The 24,949-nt window shown below is 41.3% G+C and overlaps 1 protein-coding gene across 1 annotated transcript in view; it reads left to right on the forward strand.

The window, feature by feature from the left end:
• Positions 1 to 1,221: 1,221 nt before the first annotated feature.
• Positions 1,222 to 24,949, forward strand: part of zbtb16a (zinc finger and BTB domain containing 16a) — a 150,780-nt gene continuing 127,052 nt past the window's right edge. The window contains exons 1-2 of the mRNA XM_062433183.1: positions 1,222 to 1,401; positions 4,658 to 5,981. Coding sequence (XP_062289167.1) covers positions 4,747 to 5,981 — 1,235 coding nt within the window. The 5' untranslated portion in view covers positions 1,222 to 1,401; positions 4,658 to 4,746. The remainder of the gene's footprint in view (positions 1,402 to 4,657; positions 5,982 to 24,949) is intronic.

Here is a 24,949-nt window from a genome sequence, read left to right on the forward strand (position 1 = left end):
TTCTTCAAATGATCAATAGTATCTTAAAACAAGAAGAAAAAACTACTTGAAATCAGTTAAATTTTGGAAACAGGTGAACTATTCTCCCTCCAGTGTGCGACTATTTTGTGTGTACTCAATTATAGGTCTGATTTTGTTTTTCTTGCATTATATTACCAGTGTCAATATGTTGAATGTTGCTGTGTTAACACTTCAAGGTTGACTGATGCTTTTATGCTGTTGGTCCACCCTTTTTTTAAGGCCTGATTCATGTTGTCATACATAGTCATGTGGCCTGTTACACGGCTTTTGTATCTATTCAGATTGAGGTGCATACCTGTCTGTCGCATTATCCTTTCCTCAGCAGTGACGTCTAGCTGTGAATGGTCCATGATGCATCTGCAGCCTGCAAAACTTTGTTGTGTACCAACCACTTGGGTGATGCATAAAACAACTCTGCACCAATCTACTGACCCACTTTATATAATCTGTTCTTTGTACTGCTCTGTCTTTCATTGTTTTGCATTTCATTTAAATAATTGTCAGATGTATTAATAATAGTCACAGAAGTTTGTATTGACAAGTAATTGTTAGAATATGAAAAGAAACATCACAGGGAGTCAGCCGCCCCGATGTGTCATGAAAACACAACAAAAGGAAAGAGGCTCGCTTATATCACAGGAAAAAACGGTTGTTCCCAATTCTAACACACCAGGACACTAAACAAACATGTAAACATACACACTTCTAATGTCTTGAGATGCCAGATTTTAACTTATTCCAGCCTACTTTATATTGTCATGGCTTGTGACTCTTCTCCTCCTTCATCTGATTTTCACTTCGAATATTCAAAATACAAGATAAATAGATAAATAACATTTTTTTCTTTTTGTTTTGCTTGTGCACTATAGCTGAGCTGTTTTCACCTGTTAACTTTTTGCTTTTGATGCTCTGCTGCCACTTAACAAATACAATGTTTGAATTAAAATGAGAGCAAATTGCCCTTCCCCTTAAAAAAAAGGAGTCAGCACACTACTACTTACCCCCCCCCCCCCCCCCCCCCCCCCCACACACACACACACACAGTTTGGAGAGCTACTGTAGGCTGTATCCAAACAGCTGGAGGGAGGGCAGTGTCGCTCAGCTTTCACTGGCATACTGTAATACAGCCGTTTGACATGAGACAGCCCCCTAGGTGTCTCACTTTCTCAGTGTTTGTATGGGCTGGAGCGCTGCGCCGGCTGCTCGCCTGCCTGCTGCTCGTCTGGCTGACTGGCTACGTTGACGTCAGCGCGGTGTTGATTTGCTAAAGCGAGAGAAGAAAGGAGTTAGTGCGTGTTGAGAGAGCGGGTACTGCGAACTGCCTTACTATGCTGTAGCCCCAATCCCCTTCACTATACGGAATCAAAACGTGCAACTTAGGTGAGTACCAAATCCGGGCTAAACGCAGCTGCAGTTTCCCGGCGACAAGTGCCAGACCCGCTACTCTGCATGCGTCTACCACATTTTTCTCTGTGTACTTTCATTCACCATGTGGATGTTTTGATGCATTTATAGGTGCCGGGGATCGTTTTTTTTTTTTTTTTGCTTGTCCCCGTTCAACCTCATGCTGAAGTTAACAGTAAACGCGACTTTGGCAAGCAAGTTGGATCTGCGCACCGGAGTCTCTGGATGAGAACAAGTGTTTACCTGATTGCGCTGCAAGGTGTTTAAGTTTGCATTAACACAGCCTGTTGTAGAGATGTAAAGGTTGACGTAACCCCCCAACCACCACCACCTCTACCTCCTCCTCCACCCCCTTCGCTCCCGCTCCCCCCTTTTCTCGGTCTGGTTTTTTAGTATGCTGGAGATCGCAAACCAGAGGACGTGAGGTCTGGCTGTTTCACCGGGAGCCAGACAAAATATGACGCCTCGCTCCATGTGACTTTGCTGGAGAGAAATCGCGTTTGCTCGTTTTTGATGGAAATTATGCAATATTTAGACAGCGACACTCTTGCCCGTCCTTGTGTGTCTCCAGACGCACCAGTGTGGCTCATTTAACCGTGATGACATCATGATGAGGACTGGGGACACTGGTGTCTTTACTTGAAACAATCCTATCCCCCCAAAAAAAATCCAGTCACTTGTACAGTCAGACTGTAATTGATTGACAGGCGGCTATATGTTTGATTGGTTATCAATAATCGGCTTGCAGTAACACGCGCAGCAGCAGCAGCACACTGTGAGGTGGGGAACTGGTAACAGATGCAATGGCAAATTAATTTGTTATCGAGACTGTCTGATCTCTCTCTTCCAACCCCTTTTATATTTTCTCCTCTTCATCCTTATGGCACCTTTCTCTCTAGATCATACCCTCATCCTCCTCTTCCATCTCTTTTATTGTACACAAAAAAGGAGCTGCATCTAGGAGTATTTCACCCTGTCTCAAACAAAGTCCACCTGTGCGTTGATCAGTAGGGAGAGAGCTGGCACGAATCTGCGAGAGATCCTGGCAGCTGTCTGTCTAGTGTCTACTTTTTTATTTAGCACGCTCCATGTCTCTGGTTTTCCTCCTTAGAGATGCTGTACCATCTTGCTCTCTCCACGTTTGCGTCTGTCAGCGTGCATGGTCTGGAATATTGAACGCTGTTTATTCTTGTTGTGGCTGGGTCGCCAAGGCGCGCTATGGCAGACAACTCGTGATCAGATTGATTATGTTGCTTTACTGTGAAGTCGGCTTAATGTGGTTATTGTCAGCGGTCTACATTGTCCTCCAGGGAGAAAAATATCTCCTGGCTAAATGTACTTAATGTAGTCCGTGGTGTGTTGCATAATGCATAACGCTCTGTATAATTTCTCTGTTGTGGCTGGCCAATTTTAACGGTGTCTAGACGCACGTAGCTTTCCTTTTTTTTATTATTAATAGAGAGCCAACAGGCGCGATAAAGTCTCAGCAAACAGCAACTTTACATTGTGCTCCAGAGAAGCTACACATCTTCCTTGGTTGATAGCACACAGAGCGCAACAAGCAATGATCATTTACGGGGCCATAAATCGCAGCTATTGGCATACCTGTAATAAAAAATAATGTCGGGTTTTTTTTTGGACGTGACCTCTGTTTACCGAGAGGTTGAGCTCCGGTTAGATGAGAACCTGTGGTTTCATCATCGCCCTCCTATTATATCGATTTTTTTTGTGCAAAAAAAGTGTCTAGTGTCCCAGCAGTCGACAACATTATTTATTTGACATGATCCTCAGCGCAAATTTACCTCAAGCATATTCTGATTTAGGATTGTGTGATTGCTGGTTGTTCAGGTGATCTTACAAATGTGGGAATTACTGATAGCTATATTTAAAAAAAAAAGAAAAAAAGAAGAGTCGTCTAGTTGGAGGGCTGGTGATATTTCCTCTTTTTTCTGTGTCTCTCTCTCTCTGTGTGTGTATTGTTCTCAAGCGGGGAGGAAGGAAAAGAAGTGCTCAGACCAAACAAACAAAAAAACACAACTCTTTTATATTCCTTATTTCTCAAATGTAATGTTGGCTTTTTGAAACCGAAATGTGCAGATTCTGAAAATGAAAATGAAGCTTATGAAAATGAAAATGTTCTAAACAGACATTCAATCAGGATGAAAAGAGCTAACTGAGTTGACAAAATAGGTCATCATTAACCTGAAGTATTGAATAGACTACATAGATAAAAGCTGGCCGTCAATAACCTCATCCTGGATGTGGGTCAATGAGAGAGAGAGTGACACTGTTTATATAATTGGAATAATGAAGAGAGCATTATTTAATTGTAGGCCATAATGTAAGGTGTAAGAGTGATATATTTCCATGTGAAGTGTAAAAATAGAGTCAACACAACCATTTCTTCATTTTGTAAAGTGCAAATCGGGGTAAAAGTGTTTAATTTGAGCCTTTTCATTTATTTTATTTTAGGGTCAAAGTGTGCTGCAGATATGAGGTGGACCAACATGTTGCCTTGTTAACTTCAACTTAACAGCAGTCACAGAGACAGTCATTTGTTTTCGATATTCAACATTAGTGATGGCAAACAGAGCAGGGTGTTTGGTGCTGCAATGTTGTGTGCTTCTGCCTCGTTCTGCTTTCCTTTCCACTCATTTCTGGCCGCTGCTCTCTGCTCCCGTCTGTGATGGGAATACTGAGTAAGATGCTATTTAATTTCAGAAAGGCTGCTGACGTTCTTTGTGAGCTGAGCAGCAGTGAAAAAACACAATCCACACTTGTTTAACTGGTGTACATCAACATCAAATAACCAAATGAAGACATCTTTTTAACATAACATATGTTGGACTGATTTGTATGCAGGCTGAGCCTGTTGGACTGCTCGCAAATTGTCTCCCTTCAGAAATCTACAGTCAATACTCTCCGCTGATTTTAAGAACAATGCCACTGCACAGAGTGTTTGCAATTGGAGACTCCAGTGCCTTCACACTTGCCATTTAAATGAAACGATTTAAATAAAATGAAATACTTGTAAACTTTAGATTAATTTATTGACATATCAGTTACATTTGTATTTTCAAAATGAAAGTATTGAGTGATTCTTACCCATTAAAAAGACTCAAAGAGGAAATGAGACTTCCATTTGAAGGATTTAAAAGTATGTGTAACATTTTTATTTTTGCATCATAATTGACCTGAATTGATTTTTTTTTCATTCTGTTTTTCCATCCAGGTTTCATCTTGTTTACAAAGATAGCTAAAAACACTGCTGAACGGGGAAGGCGAGCCTCATGAGTCGGCTTCGTGAATTGCATCGACGCAATGGATTTAAGTAAAATGGGTATGATCCAACTCCAGAACCCCAACCATCCCACTGCCCTTCTGCAGAAGGCCAATCAGATGCGCCTGGCTGGGACTCTGTGTGACGTGGTCATCATGGTAGACAGCCAGGAGTTCCACGCACACCGGACTGTGCTAGCCTGCACCAGCAAAATGTTTGAGATCCTCTTCCACCGCAGCAGCCAGCATTACACCCTGGACTTTCTTTCACCAAAGACATTTCAGCAGATTTTGGAGTATGCTTACACTGCCACGCTCCAGGCCAAGGTGGAGGACTTAGATGACCTGCTGTACGCAGCAGAGATCCTGGAGATTGAGTATTTGGAAGAGCAATGCCTCAAGATCCTGGAAACCATCCAGTCCTCAGATGAGAACGACGTGGAGGTGAACGTGAACGACGGGAGCACAGAGGACGATGACGAGCGCAAAGGCCACAGCGGAGCCAAGAACAAAAAGCATTCCATGGAGAGTCTCTATCTGTCAGGTACCCAGCAAGTTTCCACCATGGCTGGCATGGTGGACCAGAGTCCCTCAGTTTCCACCTCCTTTGGTGTCTCCACCCTGAGTCCCACTAAAGCTGCTGTGGACAGCCTGATGAGTATCGGTCAGTCTCTGCTCCAGCAGGGCTTTGGTGCTGAGCAACTTCTCCACGCCAACTCCCACCACATGATGTCTGAGATCAAGACTGAAATGATGCAAGTGGACATGGGAGGCAACGGCCACGAAAGCCCTCAGAACATGGAGTCCGGTGGCTCCAGCAATGGAGAGCGAAGTGGGGAGGACAGGAACCGAGACGGCCCAGGAACACCAACCAGGAGCAGCGTAATCACCAGTGCCCGTGAGCTGCATTACGTCCGTGATGAAGGCATGGGCGATGCTCAAGCTGATGTCAGCCAGATGGGTCTGGAAGCAATGGCTGGAATGACAGAGAAACATCTGGCCTCACTGTACTCCCTACCAGTCAATCATAAATCAGATGGCATGATGTCAATGCCGGTATCCATGGCCTCCGCTCTCCCCATGTCCCCAGCCCTGGCTATGTCTATGGACTTCAGTGCCTACGGGGGACTTCTGCCTCAGAGCTTCATCCAGAGAGAATTCTTCAGCAAGCTCGGGGAGCTGGCAGTGGGCGTGAAACCGGACGGCAGGAACCAGCATGAACGTTGCAATGTGTGTGGTGCAGAACTACCAGATAACGAATCTGTAGAGCAGCACAGGTAAGCCAAGTTTTCTTTTGTAGTAGCTGCTTGGGGATTGTTTTTTTTGGCCTTTTCAGCCTTTCAGCACAGTTTTTTTCTTGTTTTTCTAAGACCACTTAGGCAGTTTTCTTTATGCACAACAGAAAGTGAAAGTCATTTGGCCTCTGAGTTTTTTTTTAAGATTTCAAGTCTATCATTTTGTATGTAATGCATGAGTAAGTGAAATCCATTGTTGGACACAAACTGTAGTTCTGTGTGGCTGATAGTTCAGGCCCAGAGATCCACTCCTTCAGTAACTGCCAAGCCTGCCCAGGTGACTGCAAAAGCAGTGCCGTTGTAACATTGTCGAAGACTATTAGTCACTCCTTACAAGATGTGGGCGGCAGCTATCACACACACTCTCTAAAGTGGTACCCCCTCATCTTGGACCTGACTCCCCTCCCCATTCCCATAACTGCACAAGGGGGACCCTTATAAGCTTGATAATTGGAGTAGACGGTCAGCCCAGGAAATGAGTGCTGAACCTGGGACAAGAAGGTAGTTCTAGGACAGAGGAGTGGTAGTAAACCAGCACAGCACTGTTTCAGTCAGTGCATAAAAATTAAATCTTAAAGCCTGGAAACTCAAGTGTAGACTTTTTTAACTCATTTTACATTTGTGTCACTGCATGTATCTTGTAATTGTAACTATATCTTTAAAAATGTTATCAGTGGAATGTACTTACGTCACTTTTTTGTGGATTTTGCACAGTCAGTGTTTTGGTGACTGAAAACTTCTTTTTTTTTTACCTTGAAGGCCACCTTCCCACCCTGTAATGTTTACTTAAATCAATTGGAATGTACAGTGGCTAAAGTTCACTTGAGGATTTGAACCCCATCACCCATCCCTTTCGTGCTTGAGCCAGTATCTTGGTATGCATGGCTAAGAACTGGACTGACTCTGTCCAAGCTCCTCAGTTTCTAAATGTGTCTCAGTGTTTTCTTTTAGAAAATTCTCAACATTATAGAATAGCTTTTACTACAACCAGAGGTGTCCTTTTCTGCAGCCTCACTATGTTATTGAGTTGTGTTTTTCTCTGTTTTATATGGATAGTTGCGTATGGTGAAGTGAGGTATTTTGTGGTGTTGGCAGTTACGTCTAAAAGTGTACACATTTGTGAAGGCTTCATGATAAGTGCTCATTATTAATTGAAAAAAGGGGAATTCCTGCACGGACTTACAATGAGTCTTTTTAAAAAACAATAATTCTAGAAGTACATTTTCAGAGTTTTATGATTAGTTCTTCCTTTATGGTTTAAAATACACTATAGCTTGTGTTTTAGAGGCAGTAATGTACTCTCAGTGTGTTAAAGGACAAGCTACACTAGTCTCTGTCTTGAGAAAAGTCTGGCGTGTGAAATGGTTGCCTGTGTTTCAAGAGGAATTTCATCAATTCGCTCAAGCTGGGAAATCTTGTATCAAAGGAGATTTCCAAACCGTTTCATGCATTGATGTTCCTGCTTTGCCCCGTAGCATACTAATGGGTTAATTTAGACGGGTTGATACACCGACACAACACTGTTTAATATTGTACGCGCTGTCCTGACAGCCTCCTGAAGTGTAGAAATCAAACATTGCATCATTCGCTGTCTGCTTTGCCGTCCGCACATGAAAGGTCTGCTGTGCTACCCTGAGATGCTTGATAATTCAGACGCTCCTCGTGTCCTCACAAATTCCAATGTGGCTCATTTGATAGCATATCAAGCTTCTCTTTCTGTGCACAGCCTGTCAAACTGCTGATTCTTTTGATGTGAATACAAGATGTTTTATTTCAGATGAGCGGCGTCGTGTTCCCTCTGACTAATTACACATCAATTCCCCACAGTCACTGTGTCAGGGTCACCGCTGCCCCTGCAACAAACACATAAAAAAGTTGGCAGAGTTCACTTGGTGCAGGCAGGTCAAGTCAAACATGAGTGTAATTGTTTCCACATGTGGCACAGGTCGTTGGTGTGAGGTGTCTGTGTGTGTGCGTCTATGTTAAAATGAATGCACCAGAAAGCACCTACTTCCTGTATAAATTTAGTCTCTGTTCCCTTTCATTCCTCTGTGCCCTGGATTATATCATAAAAGACACCCACCCAGACTGAATACATTGTATATTGGCTCCACAAGCGGTGTGTGTGACTCCTTTATTATATATACAGCCCTTTGAGGCATACTTTGTGATATTGGGCTATAATAAAGTTTGACTTGAATGGACACACAGAAGTATATACTGATACAACACATCCTCATGAAAAAACAACAGTATACTTCTAAAAATTCAGGCCCGGCAAAAATTACCTTTAGTTGCATTTATGCCATCTAGAGGTCATAATTTAGTAATGCAGTCTAGCTTTCTAAAACCGTAAAAAAAATAAAACGTAAAAAAGTAATAATGTTTTATGGTGTGACAAGACTGTGGTTAGGGTCTGGTTAGGTTTAGGCACAAAGAGCACTTGATTACGGTTATGGAAAGATCACGGTTTCAGTTAAAATGATCACTTGCAACTTGGTTTGCACCTCTAACTACATGCAACCTTTGTCGTCTTGGCAAAAATAAACACCACAACATTATGGCTTCTGCAGCAGAGTCCACGATTTATAGCTACCCACCCAAGCTGCCTCAACCTAACAAAGCAAAAATAATCTCATAAAGTTATCTCACCCACGTCGCTTCCTTTGGTCATAATTACTATGACCACTAGGTGGCGTAAAACTAACTATAGGTCGTTCTTGCCGGCCTAAATTTTGGACGTATGCTGTTGCCTTTCTTGTGAAGACAGGCTGGCTGATAAGATGGAAAAAGCACAAGAGATGCGTCCTTGAAGTGGCCCTGGGTTTGTGAAATCTGAAGACCTTTTGGGTACAGATAAAAAATCTAGCAATAAGCATCAAAAACTGTCCAGTAGCAAAAAAAATCTGGTCTGATTCATAATTTTTATTTGTTGTTTGCTATGATTGTTAAAATAAAAGTGTTTCTACTTATTTAGCTTTGGCTTTTTTTTAAAAGTAAGATATAAAGAAGTATTTTATTGGCACTAGAAAAATTAGATTAATTTGTAAACTTGTATGTATCAAGCCAAATGAAGGGCCACACCTTATAGGCACTTGAGATTCTGTTGACTGAATTTAAGCAGTCCTCATCTGAGTACGACAACTTTTCCGCCGTCTCTCCTCCAGCAGTCCTTCCCACCACCTCCTTACCTCCCCACTGACAAGCCCCAGATTTATGTCTTAAAGGAAGCCAAGGGTGAGTGTTGCTGTGGCTTCAGGGAGACAGGATTACAGCAATATTTTAGTAACCCTTGCACTGAGAAAATAATCAACACAGGAAGGGCCTGAGTGATTATTGGGAAAATAAATGCATGATGCAGGGGGCTAATTCTGCAGTGGCGGGGGAAAGATAAAAAAAAGAAGAAAAAAGTCTTCCACTGCTTGGTATTCCAAACACAGCATCCAATTCACGGGAACTAGCCTTGGGTTTATCTCTTTCACTTAATCGTCCATTCTCATGCAAATGACTGACCCTCGCTGTAATGTACATCACATAAGTGAAAAAGGAGCCTATTTTAAAGGAGAGCTTTTCCAGCATATAGCTGTTAAACATTACTGATAGCCATCAATGCTTTAACTCTGTCTTCTCATAATACAGCCTGGCTTTTTCTTTTCTTTTTCTTTTTTTGGGGGGGGCGGGGGGGGGGGGGGGGGGCAAGATGAATAAGATGAATCAATGAATTCCTCATTTTCTCCTCTCTGTTTTTGTTCATGTTAATTTTATTATTGATGGATGTGTTTGGTTAGGGGTTGAAAGTGGTGGAAATAATCACCCTTGCATTAACGCCCGCACGCGCACACACTCATGTGTTCATTACTTTTCACACACACACTCCCCTCAACGGCAGCAGCAGCAGGCACTCACTCTTCCATTTCCTCTCCTTTTGTGGCAAAGGGGGACGGAGGGCGCTCTAATACCCCGGGCCCCAGGTGTTTAAACAGTGGGCCCAAGGCCCTTATCTGTGCATATCAGAGTGGGACAGATAACCCTTGGCACTCCTCCTCAGTAAACCAAGAGCAGATTGAGCTCAGATAGCGGCCCATAGCGTTTGTTGCAGGTGATAACGATGTATGCACACACATATAGCCTGCACATTGAGGTGAAGCTAGTGGAAGGTATATTTTCCTTACACATTGACACTTGTGTGCTTTGACCACTAGCCACTATCAACCATTAACCACTGCTTTCTACACATTCACACTGAGTATAAGAAACCAGATTAATAAAATCTCTAATTGAGATCAATCCTAGTACTGTAGCTAACTTCACTTTGTCTGATTTGTCACAATTTTGAAAATCATCTCTCAAATTAGAAAATAGAAGTTTTACTGCATGTTTGCCTGATTGACAGGTGACTCAGTCTTTCACAGTCAGCTGCTGTGGTTCCCAATTGCTTATCCCTCCTTAGTTTTATTCAGCCTATTTGCCCAAAATTGGGTTTTGTGGCTCTATTCTGCCACAAAAAAATTCTGCAAGAGGTGTTCGCTTCAGAAACCTGAAGGGATGTTTTTGCTGACATGGCAAGTCATAAAATCATGTTTTTGAACAAGCAAATTATACATATTTGCTCTTATAGTAGCCGCCATATTTTTTGTGAGTTATTTGAGTTAGCTAGTAATGAATGTAAAATGAAAAACATTGCAAAAAGTTTCAGCTGTGACTGACTCCTCTCAGATATGTAGAGAATCTGCACATTGGCTGAGGTTTTCAGTTTGGCTCTGTAGGAAATGAATTGTCTCGGTGATGATGTATGACGATGGTGCCGCTCATGGTTTGAAAGCATTGCCACGGTTTCAGTTGAACGAGCACTCCTGCACCCATTTTGTGACCGTAGTAGCTGCCACTATCATCAAACAGCGCTGTGATGTCCAACTGTGAAACACTCACCGAAAGCAACACAGGCCAAGTGATGGAAACTCTCATGATGAACTAGCAGTGTTTTTAATTTCCATTCTTTCTTTTTTTCTTTTTTACCCTTGATGTTGTCATATAAAGACCGACCCTGTCTCATCCTGCAGCTGAATGGAGGGCTCAGAGACAGCTAGTACTGTTAAGGCAAATTTGTTCTGTCCGCATCAGTGTAGCCACGGGGGTCCGCTGGGGTCTGCGAGACTTTAATTCCATCAGACACCTGTGAGTGTTGACCAAAACATATGACCGTACAGACTTGCACATGTGCTTGAAAAGCCAAGTGAAACCGTTCTTGTTGTCGAGAGGCCACGGTTTAGATTTTGAAATGTGTGGGAAATGTCCACGTACACACCCCCAAAGAAGCATGTCCAGAGTCCAGTCACTTCTGCTTATATTTTGAAGTATATAGACAATTTCCCCTCACATAACTTCAGTGTTTTTGCTGTAAAGAAAAGAAAAGAACGGTACTAGCAGTTTGGAAGAATGATGGATTGATGTGTTGGATGATTGAAATGGTCGTCAGCCATTTACTTTATTGTCTCAGTCTTGCTCTGTGATCATAGCGTATTGCTTCTGGTCTAGAAATAAAATAACTCAAACTACAACTGAAGCACAAGCAAGCTTATGATCCTAACCTGTAAAACTGTGCAAGCATTTTCCTGCTTCTTGAAAGCAGCCCGGCACAAAGCATCCATTACATGGCGGTGGATTACCCTCTATTTGAAATCACTCAGTGAGTTAAGTCTCCTCGGCTTGCACTCAGAGGTACAGTACATGCTGGTGTAATAATCCAATAGCACAAAAAGCCTCACTCAACTAAAACACCTCTCCAAGAAATACCTCAACCACTGACAACAGTAGAGGGCTCATTCAAGTTTGGTTTCCAACCCGTCTCTCTTTTTATCCTCACACAGGGTTTTTTTTGCCCTTATTGGAGGTACAGTGTTTGTTTATTCCTCTGAGGAACTGGTGTTTTGACCGGGCCCACGGTGATAGCTGCAGCCAAGGTAGCTGCTTGGCTGAGGCCCAATTATAGACAAGCTTTAAAAGGCTCTGGTTGAACCGTAAAGATTTACACCGCCATCGCTCTGATCTCAGATCTGGGCTCTGTCCTCACTGTCAGGATAGGGAGATGTATCGATTAAAGACTTAACACAGGGGGGCTACATCATGTGGAATGGACTGCACACACACGCACAAACACACACCTTTAGTACAGATCAAGCATTTTAATGTCATCAGGTGGCGTGTCACCATCTCTTCTTTTTTTTGAGGGTTTTTCTTTGGATTGGGATGGAGGAAGGAAACGGGGAAGGACAACACTAAGAGAACGGCGAGAGAGAGAGAGAGAAAGAGTGAGTGGTGGTGGTGGGGAGGGGGGTCTAATATCCAGGCAGTGGCTATGGCAATGGGGGGAGGCGATCTAATCACCCTGCTGATTAGATCACCTCCCCTCTCTGAGATAAGAGTTGGAGGGAGGTGCTTGTGCAATAAAAGTTAGCAGCTTGACTTGGTGCGACCAGCTGCCTCTGTGTGGCTAACAGCGCTCAGCAGACGTGGCCTTTGCTGATGCGGTCTGGCAGGGGCTGCTATGAAACGAACACACTGAGGCCCCTATCTTTTGTCCCTGTGGGGGCCTTGTGGTCTGGAGGGAGGGATAAGGATAACATACTGTACTGGAAGTTGGCCTTGTGTGTGTCCATGCGAGCATGTGGGTTTCTTTTGTGTTTTGTTTTGTTTTGTTTTGTTGTGTTGTGAGGAGGCGGGGGGCTCAAGAGGAGTACTAATTACAGCCAGTTATCAGGTGACATGCAAATGTATTATCAGCATTAACTTCCTGATTTCTATCTTTACTCCCAGAAGCTGCTGTGAGTGGTGGCAGGGTGGGAGGCTGCACACTGTGTGGATGTCAGCAGGGAGAATGCTTTAATAGCATTTTCTTCTCACTTTCACTTATTTTTTGAAACCTTTATTAGACTTAGTAGACCTCCTTCTCTTGGCTGACTTACTTACTATATTGAGGTGCGTGCCTCATTGTCAACATTAAAAGAGAAAAAGTCAATAGAATTAAGAATGATCTGGCCTCAAAGCTGAGTGGGTTTTAGTTCTAGTTCATAGAGCCCTGCCTCCGTCCTCCTGGACCTGAACGCTCTGGGTTCTAATCCCATCGATATCCCATTAGCATCCCCTCTTCGGGTCCCCGCCACATGAAAGAAGATGTGTCGGTTCCCCCTCTCTGATTCTATCGCTCTGGCAGACCATAGGGAGGACGACCACAATGAGCAAATGTGCTAGAGCCAAAAGGGCCAAACCAAGTGTGCTCACAAATGTCCTGTGAGTCTGTGTGTGTGTGTGTGTGTGTGTGGGTGTGTGTCGTGTGTGAAAAAAGCTGCCACTGCCACCTCAGAGGCCCCCTAGCCTCCCTGGGAAGTATCAAACCAGAGCCCTCCGCAGGCTTCCAGCAAGAGAGCTTCTAATTAGCCTCTTTGTTGCCACTTGAATGGTTTGCCAGAGATTGGCAAGGGGCCCCAATGGAGTGATACCAGCACGCTAAGAAGCTGGTCATAAAAATTACCCCCCATTCTCTCCACCGTCACCTGTCACAAAGAGGCTCTCAGGTAGGAAACCGAGGCTCGAGCAGTGCCATGTGAGCTTTTAATCTGCGTGACTTTGTGTGTACACTGGCCTCGGTAATTTTCTATTAGATCCTCCAGAATATCCTCCGTGAGAGATTGTGCCGTACCATTTTGCCGCACTGCATTTGGGCAAACAAATAAGTGGGACACCCTGCATGACGACGTGAGGAGCTGCAGCTCTATCAGCACTTTTAAAAAACAACTTTAAAAAGTCTCTTGAAAGCTACTTGGCCGTGCATCTTATGATCTTCGTGGCTTGCTTTTATTTGACGAGCGTACATTTGGGATGAACTGTTGTGTGTATTTTAGTATTCGGTGGCTTGTTTTTCTTTTTTTGTATGAATTAGTGTATTGTTTTTTCTATCGTGGATATTCTGTCATCGCTCTGCCAAATGGACTAGAGATGCAAATTAGCTTTAAGATAATAATCTGGTACGCTGCATCAGATGGTGACATTTAGGTTTAAGCTGCATGTCTTCCCTTATATACTAATAAATAAATAAATAAATAAATAGATAAGTAAATATATGAATACATAAATCCACCACTTTATTCTACAGGTGGATGCCAAGTTAGTGCTAGCTATCTGCTCACAAGCTGGAAGGACTTGACAACATGAAAATACAAAAATTAAATCAAAACAGCTGTAATACCTTTCAATAATTATTGTACACTTAATTATTGTACACTTATTGTGTTACTGTCAAATTGCAAAAATTCATCAACTTAGTATGGAGTAGTCAAACAATACGCAAAATATAATTAGCCTAGAAGTATTAGCGGCAAGCCAATTATGTTCACAAGTGGTTTAAAATATGAACATGAAATTGTCAGTGGAAATACAGAAAAGACACATTTGCAGTAATCACTCATGAATTAAGTCATTGTATGAAGGACAAGTAATGAATCAAATGACTCAGATCTCAAGATAAAATTCTAACTTTTTCTCAATCAGGGCTTTTCAATTTTTATTTTTATTTTTTTTACAATTTCTGTCCATGTAATTTAGCCTAATGTAAGGTTAACTACAACAACATCGCTAACTTCAATCAAATCAAATAATTAATGTCCATGAGAGCATGTTAACCTATAAACTAACTACATGTTATGTCACAGTTTGAGATTATTTCAAAACACATCCTGAAAATATCATTGTCATCTAAAGGTGGATTACTTTTTTATCCACTGTTTTCTACCTAACTTCATAGCTGTCATCAAAATTATTGACTTTTCACTGTAGTGCTTTCCAATGTAGTCACTGTCTGAATACTCTCCTGATGATATTTCCATTGTATTATAACACTGTATAAGGTCAGATATTGCTTTTTGACAACTGGCAACAACATAGTAACACAATAGAAAACAAGTGAAAGATTTCGGAGATAGTTTTGCATCTTGCCTGTTGTGAATTTCACATTTCGCTGTTGACTATTTGACAAAAATGCATTTGTTTATCATGGCGTTGCGAAGTTAAATCAACTCAGTTTTTGATAGTAGTTTGTTTTACATGTCAAATAACACAAACTACTAATATTACATATGAGCAATTTAAAATAACCACTCCTTCACAGTTAACACGCTCAGTTTAGACCCTTTTAAAAACTTTAGGCTGCAGATCTTCAAATATAAATCAAAGAATTTAAAGTAATGTATATTTTATCAAGAAAGATGAATGTCACTGTGTTATCACGAAGCAGCCTATCTGCCTGTAAACCTGCTTTAAAATGCTTTTAAATCCATACTTGTGGCATCTGACATGCTGCTTGGTGAGCGTCGTGGCAGGAGTGCAATGAATGTCAAGGCGACTTGAAGCTTTAGCGCCGACTGACACGTTTTTAAGCTCCGCTGTAATCCAGGAGGGATCAGTTGGGTAAATCATGGCATAAAGCTTAAAACTATAATTGATTTATGTATTTGCTGACCGAAGACGCCCAGAGAGATTACCAGAGGGAGAGAGAGCTGATGATGGATAGGCCGCCCCCCCCCCTTCGCAAAGGCTGCATGCGAAGTGGGGGTTGATTTCAATTGAAGGGAGATTTGTCTGCTTGAAGAGCAAGAATGTCAGAGCGTTAGTTGTAGAATAAATGCACAGAGGTGAATTTACAAATATGTATTAAAGCCAGTGTATTTCTGTGTTTTTAAATAACTTTTTTCACCTGTTTATGAAATTTAATTGATACAAAGACTCTTACTGATTCCATATTGAACACCTACTTCTTTCTAAAGTTGTGCTTGCATTAATTCAAATGTAATTTAAAGTTAATTGAAGCATTGTAGTTAATTCAATGAAAGGGTCTTCCAGTGCAGTATTGACCACTTCTGTAATAAATTACCAGTCAATCTGCATTATGGTGTATTCATCTATTTGACATCAGCAGCATCAACATTATATTATAGCCTGCCATGGCTAAGGCTGCTATGAATTTCTATTTTTACCGATTACTCTAAAAAGTGCCAGCAAAAACATTTAGAAAGTTTGGCTCAGTTTTTTGAGGCACCAAAGTGATGTTAGGTCACTTAAAAAACACATTAAACAAAGATTAAATTACATTCAGGAACTTAAATAAGCAAGGGTCAATTATTTTCAGATATTATTATTTTTTTCTTCAAAATTGTAGAAATACTCCAAAATTATTTAACTTTTCAGCCACATACCAACCTGTATAAAATGTATGTAAATAAGAATGATGTATGTATTATGTATTTACTTACTATAACTACACTTTCATCTTTCAAGATTAACTAGGTGCCAGGCATGTAATTTAAAGCGGATGATGCTAAATTACGTCATTTTAATTTAATATATTTAGGTTTCTCGCTTAAACGCCATCACATTTGATTGGCCCCGAGTTGAGTCTTAAAATAACATTGTATTTATAGTTTTGAAAACATTGGATTTATTTTATTATGACTATCTCCTGGAAGATAAAGCTCATTCGTCACCTTGCCCATTGACTGGAGGATATCAGATTTTTCATGTAAGGACATCACCAGTCTAATTGACATCATAATAAATCCACATTGCCGCTGGTGATATATTTGATAGTGAGCATCATTTAATTGGTCCGATGTTGTATTCCTGCCGATGAATTTTTTTCTCCTGACACATTATGAATCTTTTCTTTCTTGTTTACTGCCCGGCTGTCAGGCATCTCCAAGGTCTCTCTTGACCGCTTCAAGATTGTTTTGTGTTTGTCTGTTTGTCCCTGGGCCCTGAAAGGCGAGAGTAGTATAGTAAAAGAAAGGGAAAAAAAAAAAAAAAAAAAGCCATTCCATTTCCTGGACTGATCACTGAAGCGGGTGGCTCTGACATGTCATGACTCAAACAGCATCATTTCTGCCACTCTGTCTGGCCACTGACCTTACAAATGATGCTGTGGGCTCCCGCCGTATGCCATTAGGCATGGTGTAAAGCAGGATGGGGTTTTACCCCCCCCCCCCCCCCCCCCCCCCCTCCCTCCCCACCACTCATACGTGCGGCAGCCTCTTTGCAGCTTTCACTCCCTGCTCTCACCTTTCAGAAAAGAAAAGCAGATTACAGCGGCAGTTTTCTCTCTCTCTCTCTCTCTCTCTCTCTCTCTCTCTCTCTCTGATGGTTTTCTTCGTATACTGTCTTTTTTTTTACTCTCCCCTCTCTTCCTTCCCTGCTTGTGTTTTATTGCCTCCTGTGAGTGTTGGTCTGAGGCGAGTGGCTCAAGCTTCCCTAACAGGTGTTTGGGTGCTTATCACCCACGTCTGTGCCCTTATCTCTGGCCCTCAGCTTCCTGCATCCTCTCTCTTGCATGCCTCAGAGTGGGGATATATTTCACTTAGCCTCTGACCCGAAACCTTCCTCTCTATCTCTTTTGGTCCCTCCGTCTCGATCTCTCTCTCTCTCTCTCTTTCTCTCTTTCTTCGTCTTTCTCATACACACACTCAAATACATACTCTCACAGAAGAGCTGGGTAGCTGACAGACAGGACGAGACTGTCAAGATATTTTGACAGCGTTGCCCAACTTCACTTTTTTTTAAAAATCCCAAACTTAATTTTACTTGTAGCCATGAAGAGATGCTAACATTGGAAATTCAGAAAGATAATTTAACCCTTACATACGCTTCATAATTAGTTTTTACACCAATTCATATGCATCAATTCCCCTTTAGTCATTCATAAATGTTTGATTAATCTTATGGAAAAAAGACATTCACAATCAGTATGTCATTTTATAGAATATGTTGAATACAGCATGTTTGAAGGGTAATTTATATTATTTTTTTAATAAACAGGCCAAATTTGTACATTTGCATATATTAAAATGTGTATCAGCTGCACAAAAATAAATAAAAACTATGCATTTATTTCCATTTTTGTATATTGTGGGTCACATTAGGAAAAGTTGTGCTGAATGAAATGTTTAAAGGGTGTTTTACATCTCTGAAATGTAAAAAGGGGTCAAATTTGACCCTGAACAGTATGTAAGGTTTAAAACAGCTAACAAACTGAAATGTTCTTGATTAATTGAGTTTTATCATATTACCATATTTTCAATATTTGCTAGAAAGAAATTGCCTTACACACAAGGTTGTTTCTTTATATTGCTTATTTGTATGACAAAAAGCCCAGAACCCAAAGATATTAAGTTTATGATGATAAAAAAGTAGAGAAAAGCAATAAATCAACTTTTCATTTCATTTCAATACTTCCTGCAGCCCTTCAGTCCATAAAACAATATGATATATATTTCAATATGGTACAAAATAAACATCCTAAAACTAAATAGTGCCTGTTAATGAATTACAACAATAAGACGTTTGCTAATAGTTTTTCCAAATCAAGCGTCCCAGTGACACAGATTTGTTGTAGAAAGAAGAAAACAGTTGAATTAGAGTGGAAATGTCTTAGTGGCTTCAGCACACAGTGAGCTTTGATGGTATTTTGAGCCGTGAGTTTGATCCAGCATTTTGTCAGAGTGATTGGTCTCAGGCTTTAGCTCCACCTCCACATTCCCTCTATCCTTCCTTGCTCCCAAGTCTCACACAGGGACAAAGGCTAAAGTGTCTGTGGGATGGGGTTGTGATGCTGGTTTGGAGGGGGTTGACCCCCTTGGAGGACCTGACAGGGGCCCTTCTTTTTTTGTTTTTTTTTGTTTCTAATCCCTATTCTGAGTGGGCACAGAGGGGAGAGAGCCCACAGTCTAACACCCATGAGAGAGTCTATTGTGAGCAGCAGGCTCTGTTACAGTAGGATGGATGCAGGGGTCTTAGGCCCAGATAAATGCCAGGGTCAGCCAGGCCCCCGTTATTTACAGTAGGCCCTTTCATTGGCCAAGTGAAACAAGAGCCCACGGTGGAGGTGGTGGTGAGGGGGCTTCAGGGGACGACCACTGTTTGTGCTCAGCCAGGCCTCCACTATAGGTCAAAGAGCACAGGGGGGGGGGGGGGGGGGGGGGGGCTACAGGGGTTACAGACCTGACTTTTGTTTGTGTGTTGGGTGGTGGTGGTGGGTTTAGGGGGGTGTTGGTGCTTCATAGGGGAATTGAAAAAGGGGGTGGTGGGGGGCTTCAGAGAGAAAAGGCGGCAATGATTACTTCCACACCAACTTTTGTGTGATGTGACATAATTAAAGCACATGCACTGGGTCGCAGGCCTGATTGATTTGAGAATGACCAATATTGGAATTCAAATACATTATCAGTCATTTACACTCCAGCCCTGTATTGGTGCTCTACATGTGCATTGAAATAAGTTTGTATCAAGATTTATCACATACTTATATATCATGTTTCTACATAAAAAGAGTAGGACTAGATGATATAGGTGCTTATTAAGGTAAACTTAAGTGGTTTTCTGGCTAGATCTGGTTATCAGACTATACTGATACTAAAATAACATTACATATAATACAGGCTCATTGGGTTGTTATTGTTATTTGGATTTGATGCATTGAAAATACATTGATACCTTGGTGGAGAAGTCAAATCAATCATTGCATGTTCAGTATCGTAAATGTATCTGATTATGTAAACCACGATTTAATCACTTCTCAACAAAATTCTGTATTTCTGCTCAATACTTTTTCATGTATGGAAGAAAAAGGCACTGCAACAGAAAAAAGTTTCATTTGGGTCCAGTTTCTTTTATTGTGTAAAATAGAGGATTATAGCTTTTGTTTCAAAAACCAATTGATGTTAAATTTAAACCGTCTTACATCGTCGGGGGAAAAAACTGGTTTGAGTGAGAATGATTAGAAGTGCACCTTGCAGCACAAAGAGCATTATCAGTGACTGTAAGAACTCAATAGGTTGGTTGTTTCTTTGTCATTTTTTTGCCAGGGTGTGTTGCTCAGAAAAAGTGAAAATTTAACAGTCCTGAAGGACCGCATGCTTGTTTCAATTGTCCTGAAGTGACTTAGTGACCTACATAAGCACAGCGCTTTACTTGACCTGCTATGGAACCTAAGAAACATACACACTACAAGTAAAAACAAAGGTTTATAGCAACGTGCTGTAACTCAATGCTTCATATTCAGTTTAGTTAGGTCATCCTCTTTCTCACGTGACATTCAATACACTGTAATAATACCCATTATATAACAAATGCAAAAAAACTAAAGCAGGGTAGAGTATCACCTCTATACTAAAGCAGTTGCTGTCAAGTACATTTATTTAACTTTAATCCCACACGATCCATTACCAACCCAATTCCTTGCTTGTACTCTTTCATTAAAGAAATGGGAAGTTGCCAGAGGGCCAGCATAGCATGAGAAACAGAACTGGTACCATCTGCCAGAAGACTGAAGTATAATCTTGCCATAATCTTAGTGTCAACCTTTCACATTAGGAGGCAAGGACGGAGGGTAAAGCCAGCAAAGAAGTACAATAAAGACAGCGGTCTCTCAGGCATTCATTTGCCGGAACAGATTTTATTATTTTTACTTGGACAATGACAGTAGGGGTTAAAGGTCAGCAGGCAAGAACTTTACAGATGAAGCGGGGTGTGGTGGGGGTGTTTGACCCCCCACCTCTCACCCCTATTGTCCTGAGAGAACACAAAGGCTCCTGTCAAACTCTAGTGGTCAGCACTTCGGCCAAAAACCGCCACAGAGCCACAGATGCAGTGGCAGAGGGTTTGAATCTGGCCGACGCCGCCAATCAGCCAACTCTGACCAATCAGATGACGGAGAGAAAGACAGCAGTTTGTCCTCACAAACAGCTTTTTTTTTTTGGGCCAAAATGTAGAGTTAGCAGGAAAGAGCTTGTTTGTTTCTTTTCTGACCATCTATTCCTGGATGTAGTCCATAGTGGAACGTATCCAAAGACATTTACCCAAAGTGTTGTTCTTAAGTATAGTTTTTGACAGACTAGTACTTCCTTTCTATGCAACTTTTTCAACCGCTACTTTTTTGACATCAGTAGTTACTGAAGATTTATACTTCACATACAAAACATACGATATTCACTAAAGTAAACTATTAAAATTTAATTTTCACTTTAACCAGGTGCAACATTAAAATACTGCTTCCATATTAATGCATCAGTACAATAAACCAACTATAAACATGCAGTAATGCACTGTAACGCTGGCTTTTCATATTAAAGTACATATTTTCTAATAATACTCATGCACTTTAACTTTAAACATCCTGCTTTTACAGTTCATAGAAGTACAAATTTGAGTGAAACTTCATCTCATCTGTGCATACTTCTTTATGTACTTGCACCAAAAGCTCATCTTTGTGTTTGCATTGGAGTTAAATGTGGAAAGGGTAGGAATTTGGGCTTTTCCAAGAAACCATCAGTAACTCTGTTTGTTAGGGAGAGAAAGCTGTCCATATCTGTGTATTTGTAGTGTACGTTTGTTAAGTATTAAATTATCTGTATGTAAATGTTGTATTTTGTATTATATGTGTTTAGGATCCCCTTGAAAATGAGATGCTACATCTCAAGGGGCTATCGTAATAATAAAGTCAAATTAACGTCCTGTGATGGAATCTGTGCTATACCTGTCAACAGGCTGCTGAACAGTGATTAAAAATAAACTTTCCTACTAATCAGTGTGACTACAGAAAGAAAAGGAACATTAAAAAACTTAATGAAAACACAAAGGGGTTTACAGGTTGGAAGAAACAACAACTGACTATTTTTTACTATGTAATTTAATAGGTTGAATGTAATGAATTAACATATTTAGCATATAATCACGTTTTTTGCATCCTGGTAATAAATACACTTTCATCATTTTAAAAGATTCAAGTGTGCTGTTAACTCATCCATCCATTCATTCTCTATTTATTGTTATCAAACCTATACAAGGGAGCTGATTAACATCATGAATGGCCCTGAAAAACCACATTTCGAACACAAGCAGAGCTCTGCAGTTGGCATTTGTAAACAGCCACTGTCCTCATTCATCCGTCTGTAACAGCAACTGTGGTGGCGCGCATAAAAAATTAATCAGGGGCCAAAGCCCTGCTGACATTTTTCACCTCGAAAGTGAAAAGAGAAAAAAAAAAATGCAAAAAGTAAATAAAAAAAAAAAAAAAGAGAGCACGGCTGCAGTGCGAAACGGAGCTCGCTGGTATTACATTTTTCTCTGTGCTTGTCTTGCTTTATGTCCTGTAAATACCCTTGACATATTACAGAGGAGATCAAAAGTGCAGGAGAAGAGATGTGGGCGGCATGTGGTTGTCAAGGTACAATGTAGGCCGGGGCAAGGCCTTACAAAGAGAATGTGCAGGACTCCGTTTGATCCATCTACGGCCGATGTTCTGGTCATGGTCGTTGATGTAAAGTTCACTGACATGGGAGACTGAGTGCTGACATTCCTGCGTCGATTCTGCTCATCACTAATATGTTGTGTTGATATTCTTCCAATATGACATTCAGATTTAAAGTAGTTTTTGACTAAATAGAGTCTTTGCACTTTGAGTAATTGGTTAGTCAGTCGATAGAAAGTTTGATAATCAACTAACTAATTGTAATTTAGGAACAAATTTGACATTTGTACATTTCATATGAGCTCTAGGAAGGTCTTTCTTTAGACCAAACAATGAATTAATAACTGATAAATCAATTGGGAAAATTACCAATAACCAATAGCTGCAGGCAGTCCTAATTTCATCCAAGAATCATTCTGGTGGGAAAAGGGGAATTTAATTGGCCGACTGACTGATGACGACCCCTTTACAGTACGTACAGGATGCTCCTTATATTGCTGCCATCTGGTACGAAGCCCTCAACACCAAACACAAAAAAAGCCAGCAAAATAATTGGTTCACCTTAAACTCCCCTCTATCTGAACTGTAATGTACACCCAGTTGGTAATCAGGGAAGCCACTCTGATAAAGCAGGAGCGCCTCTCACCCCATTTACCAATCCTTCCAGTCACTGCCATGAGGTCGATGCTGAAGTCCAACTGGTCCGGGAAAATCATCGACAAAAAAATATTTTCATCACCCTGAACAAATTACAATCGGCACTGTACTCAGTTGTGGTTTTAACAATGTGTGAGTGTGTGTTAAAATGCACATTATTTTTACTGCTTTGTGACAATAAATTGAGCTTAAATAATTTCCAGTCAAGTCAGTAAAGTAAACTAATTATTGGTTCAGATTTTTCAAAATTATTTCTATTTTTCTTTTCTTTAAAAAAATATTAGCTTTTCAAGTTATTTCACCTCGGTGCTTCTGGTATAAGCCGTCAAACTTTTCTTTAGCTGAAGTTTTCTTTGTAGTAAACAGGGAAAACAGTAGGAGCCCGTCTCTCTGTTTGTTGCATTGGGCAGAGGTGCGGCCGTCGGGCCTGTACAAGCACTCGGAGGTCAGTGGACATGGTACAGCTTTCACATGGCCCCGAGGTCCTGACCCCCACCTTTGTTGGTCATATTCACCCCCCTCCTCCCAGCAAGGACCGAAGCCCTTTGAGCCGAGCCCTCAACCCCCCACAGAGCGCGCCCCTTCAGCACATTAATAGTGGCACTGGAACTAATTGCCCAACCTTAGATGTGCTTGAGACCCAGATTGCCTCAGCTGCCAGCGCGCCACAAACCCCCAAACACTCCACCCCAAACAGAAGAAAACCTTCAAAAGAAGAATCGCTAAAATTGCTGGTTTGTTTGCCCAGTCTTTTACTAAAAGACAGCTCTTCTACTCAAAGGGATTCATTTATTTCTTTGTGTTACTGTAAATGTGCATCTATTCAAGCTTGTTTTGAAAACATCTCCCTCCCTTCTTGCGCCGCACTCTCGATTTTTGTCTCGCCATTCAGGGATGGTATTGGTTTCTCTTTTATTCCCGCTGGAGGACTGACAAGTACTCACTACGTACCTCGCGCATTGGCGAGACCTTCCCACACATGCCATCCACCGCCATTTTGTTGCTAACCCCGTCAGGCACGATAAAGCGCCAAATCACCCTTTTGTATTCGGCACACGTATCGGTAATCCTTCCCATCATTCTAAAATATTTTCTTTCAGGCGTGCGCTTTGAACTGTGAATTGCAGTACGGGTGTTAAGTGGTGTCTAGCACCAGAATGTTGCTGTTCACACTGTCACGTCTGCCGTCTCCTCGGCTGCATTCAGCATCACCCCAGTTCAAAGAGACACTGAAACGCCTGACAGGCGTTTTATGATTTTATTGGGCCAGAGGAAGCATTGTGGCCAAGGTGTTGGACTGTTATCTGTGCTCTCTCTGTCATAATGGTACTACAGATTGTGTCTGTCTTGCTTGTTGGTGGATGAATGTGTCTGTACGCTGTACTCACAGTTACAGCGCTCCTTTTATTGGTGCGGAAATGTGTCGTCAGTCTTTTATTGTCTGTTTAGCCTAATTTCAGTGGAGAACCAGGTATGGGTATGATGCCTTTTTGCAGGTGAACTTCCAGTCCGAAGTGTGTCAGGTCAGATGAACTACACACAGGCCGAACTCTTCATACCTATGTTAAAATACATGTTCAGTTTGATACCAAAAGCATATTAAGAAATGGAAATGGAGCTTCATTATCATTATCACTTTCAGCAAGTGGAGTGTCCTGAACTGTCTGTGATGGCAATGAAAAAATGTGTCTAAAAGACATTGTAACCTATTTAGTAATGGTTATTTCAACAATCATATAATCATATGAAAGTAAGAGAATGAAACTGGAATTCGCCTTCGAACATCAATGTTTTTTCCGCAGTATTTGATTTTCCTAATATGACAATGGCAATGTTTTTACAAAATCTTGTATCTGCTAGTAATGGAAAAATGATCATTAAGGCCAATTCCACTTTATAGATTCTGACTACATAATAGTCCAATAGTCGTGCCATTAATGGGAGTCCCACTTGGACGCTCCTGTTGGTACCTGTTGATTTAGCGGCCTACTTCTTGGTCTTGATTTGT

This window comes from Scomber scombrus, chromosome 14 (genome assembly GCF_963691925.1).
Source record: "Scomber scombrus chromosome 14, fScoSco1.1, whole genome shotgun sequence".
Taxonomy (NCBI): Eukaryota; Metazoa; Chordata; class Actinopteri; order Scombriformes; family Scombridae; genus Scomber; species Scomber scombrus.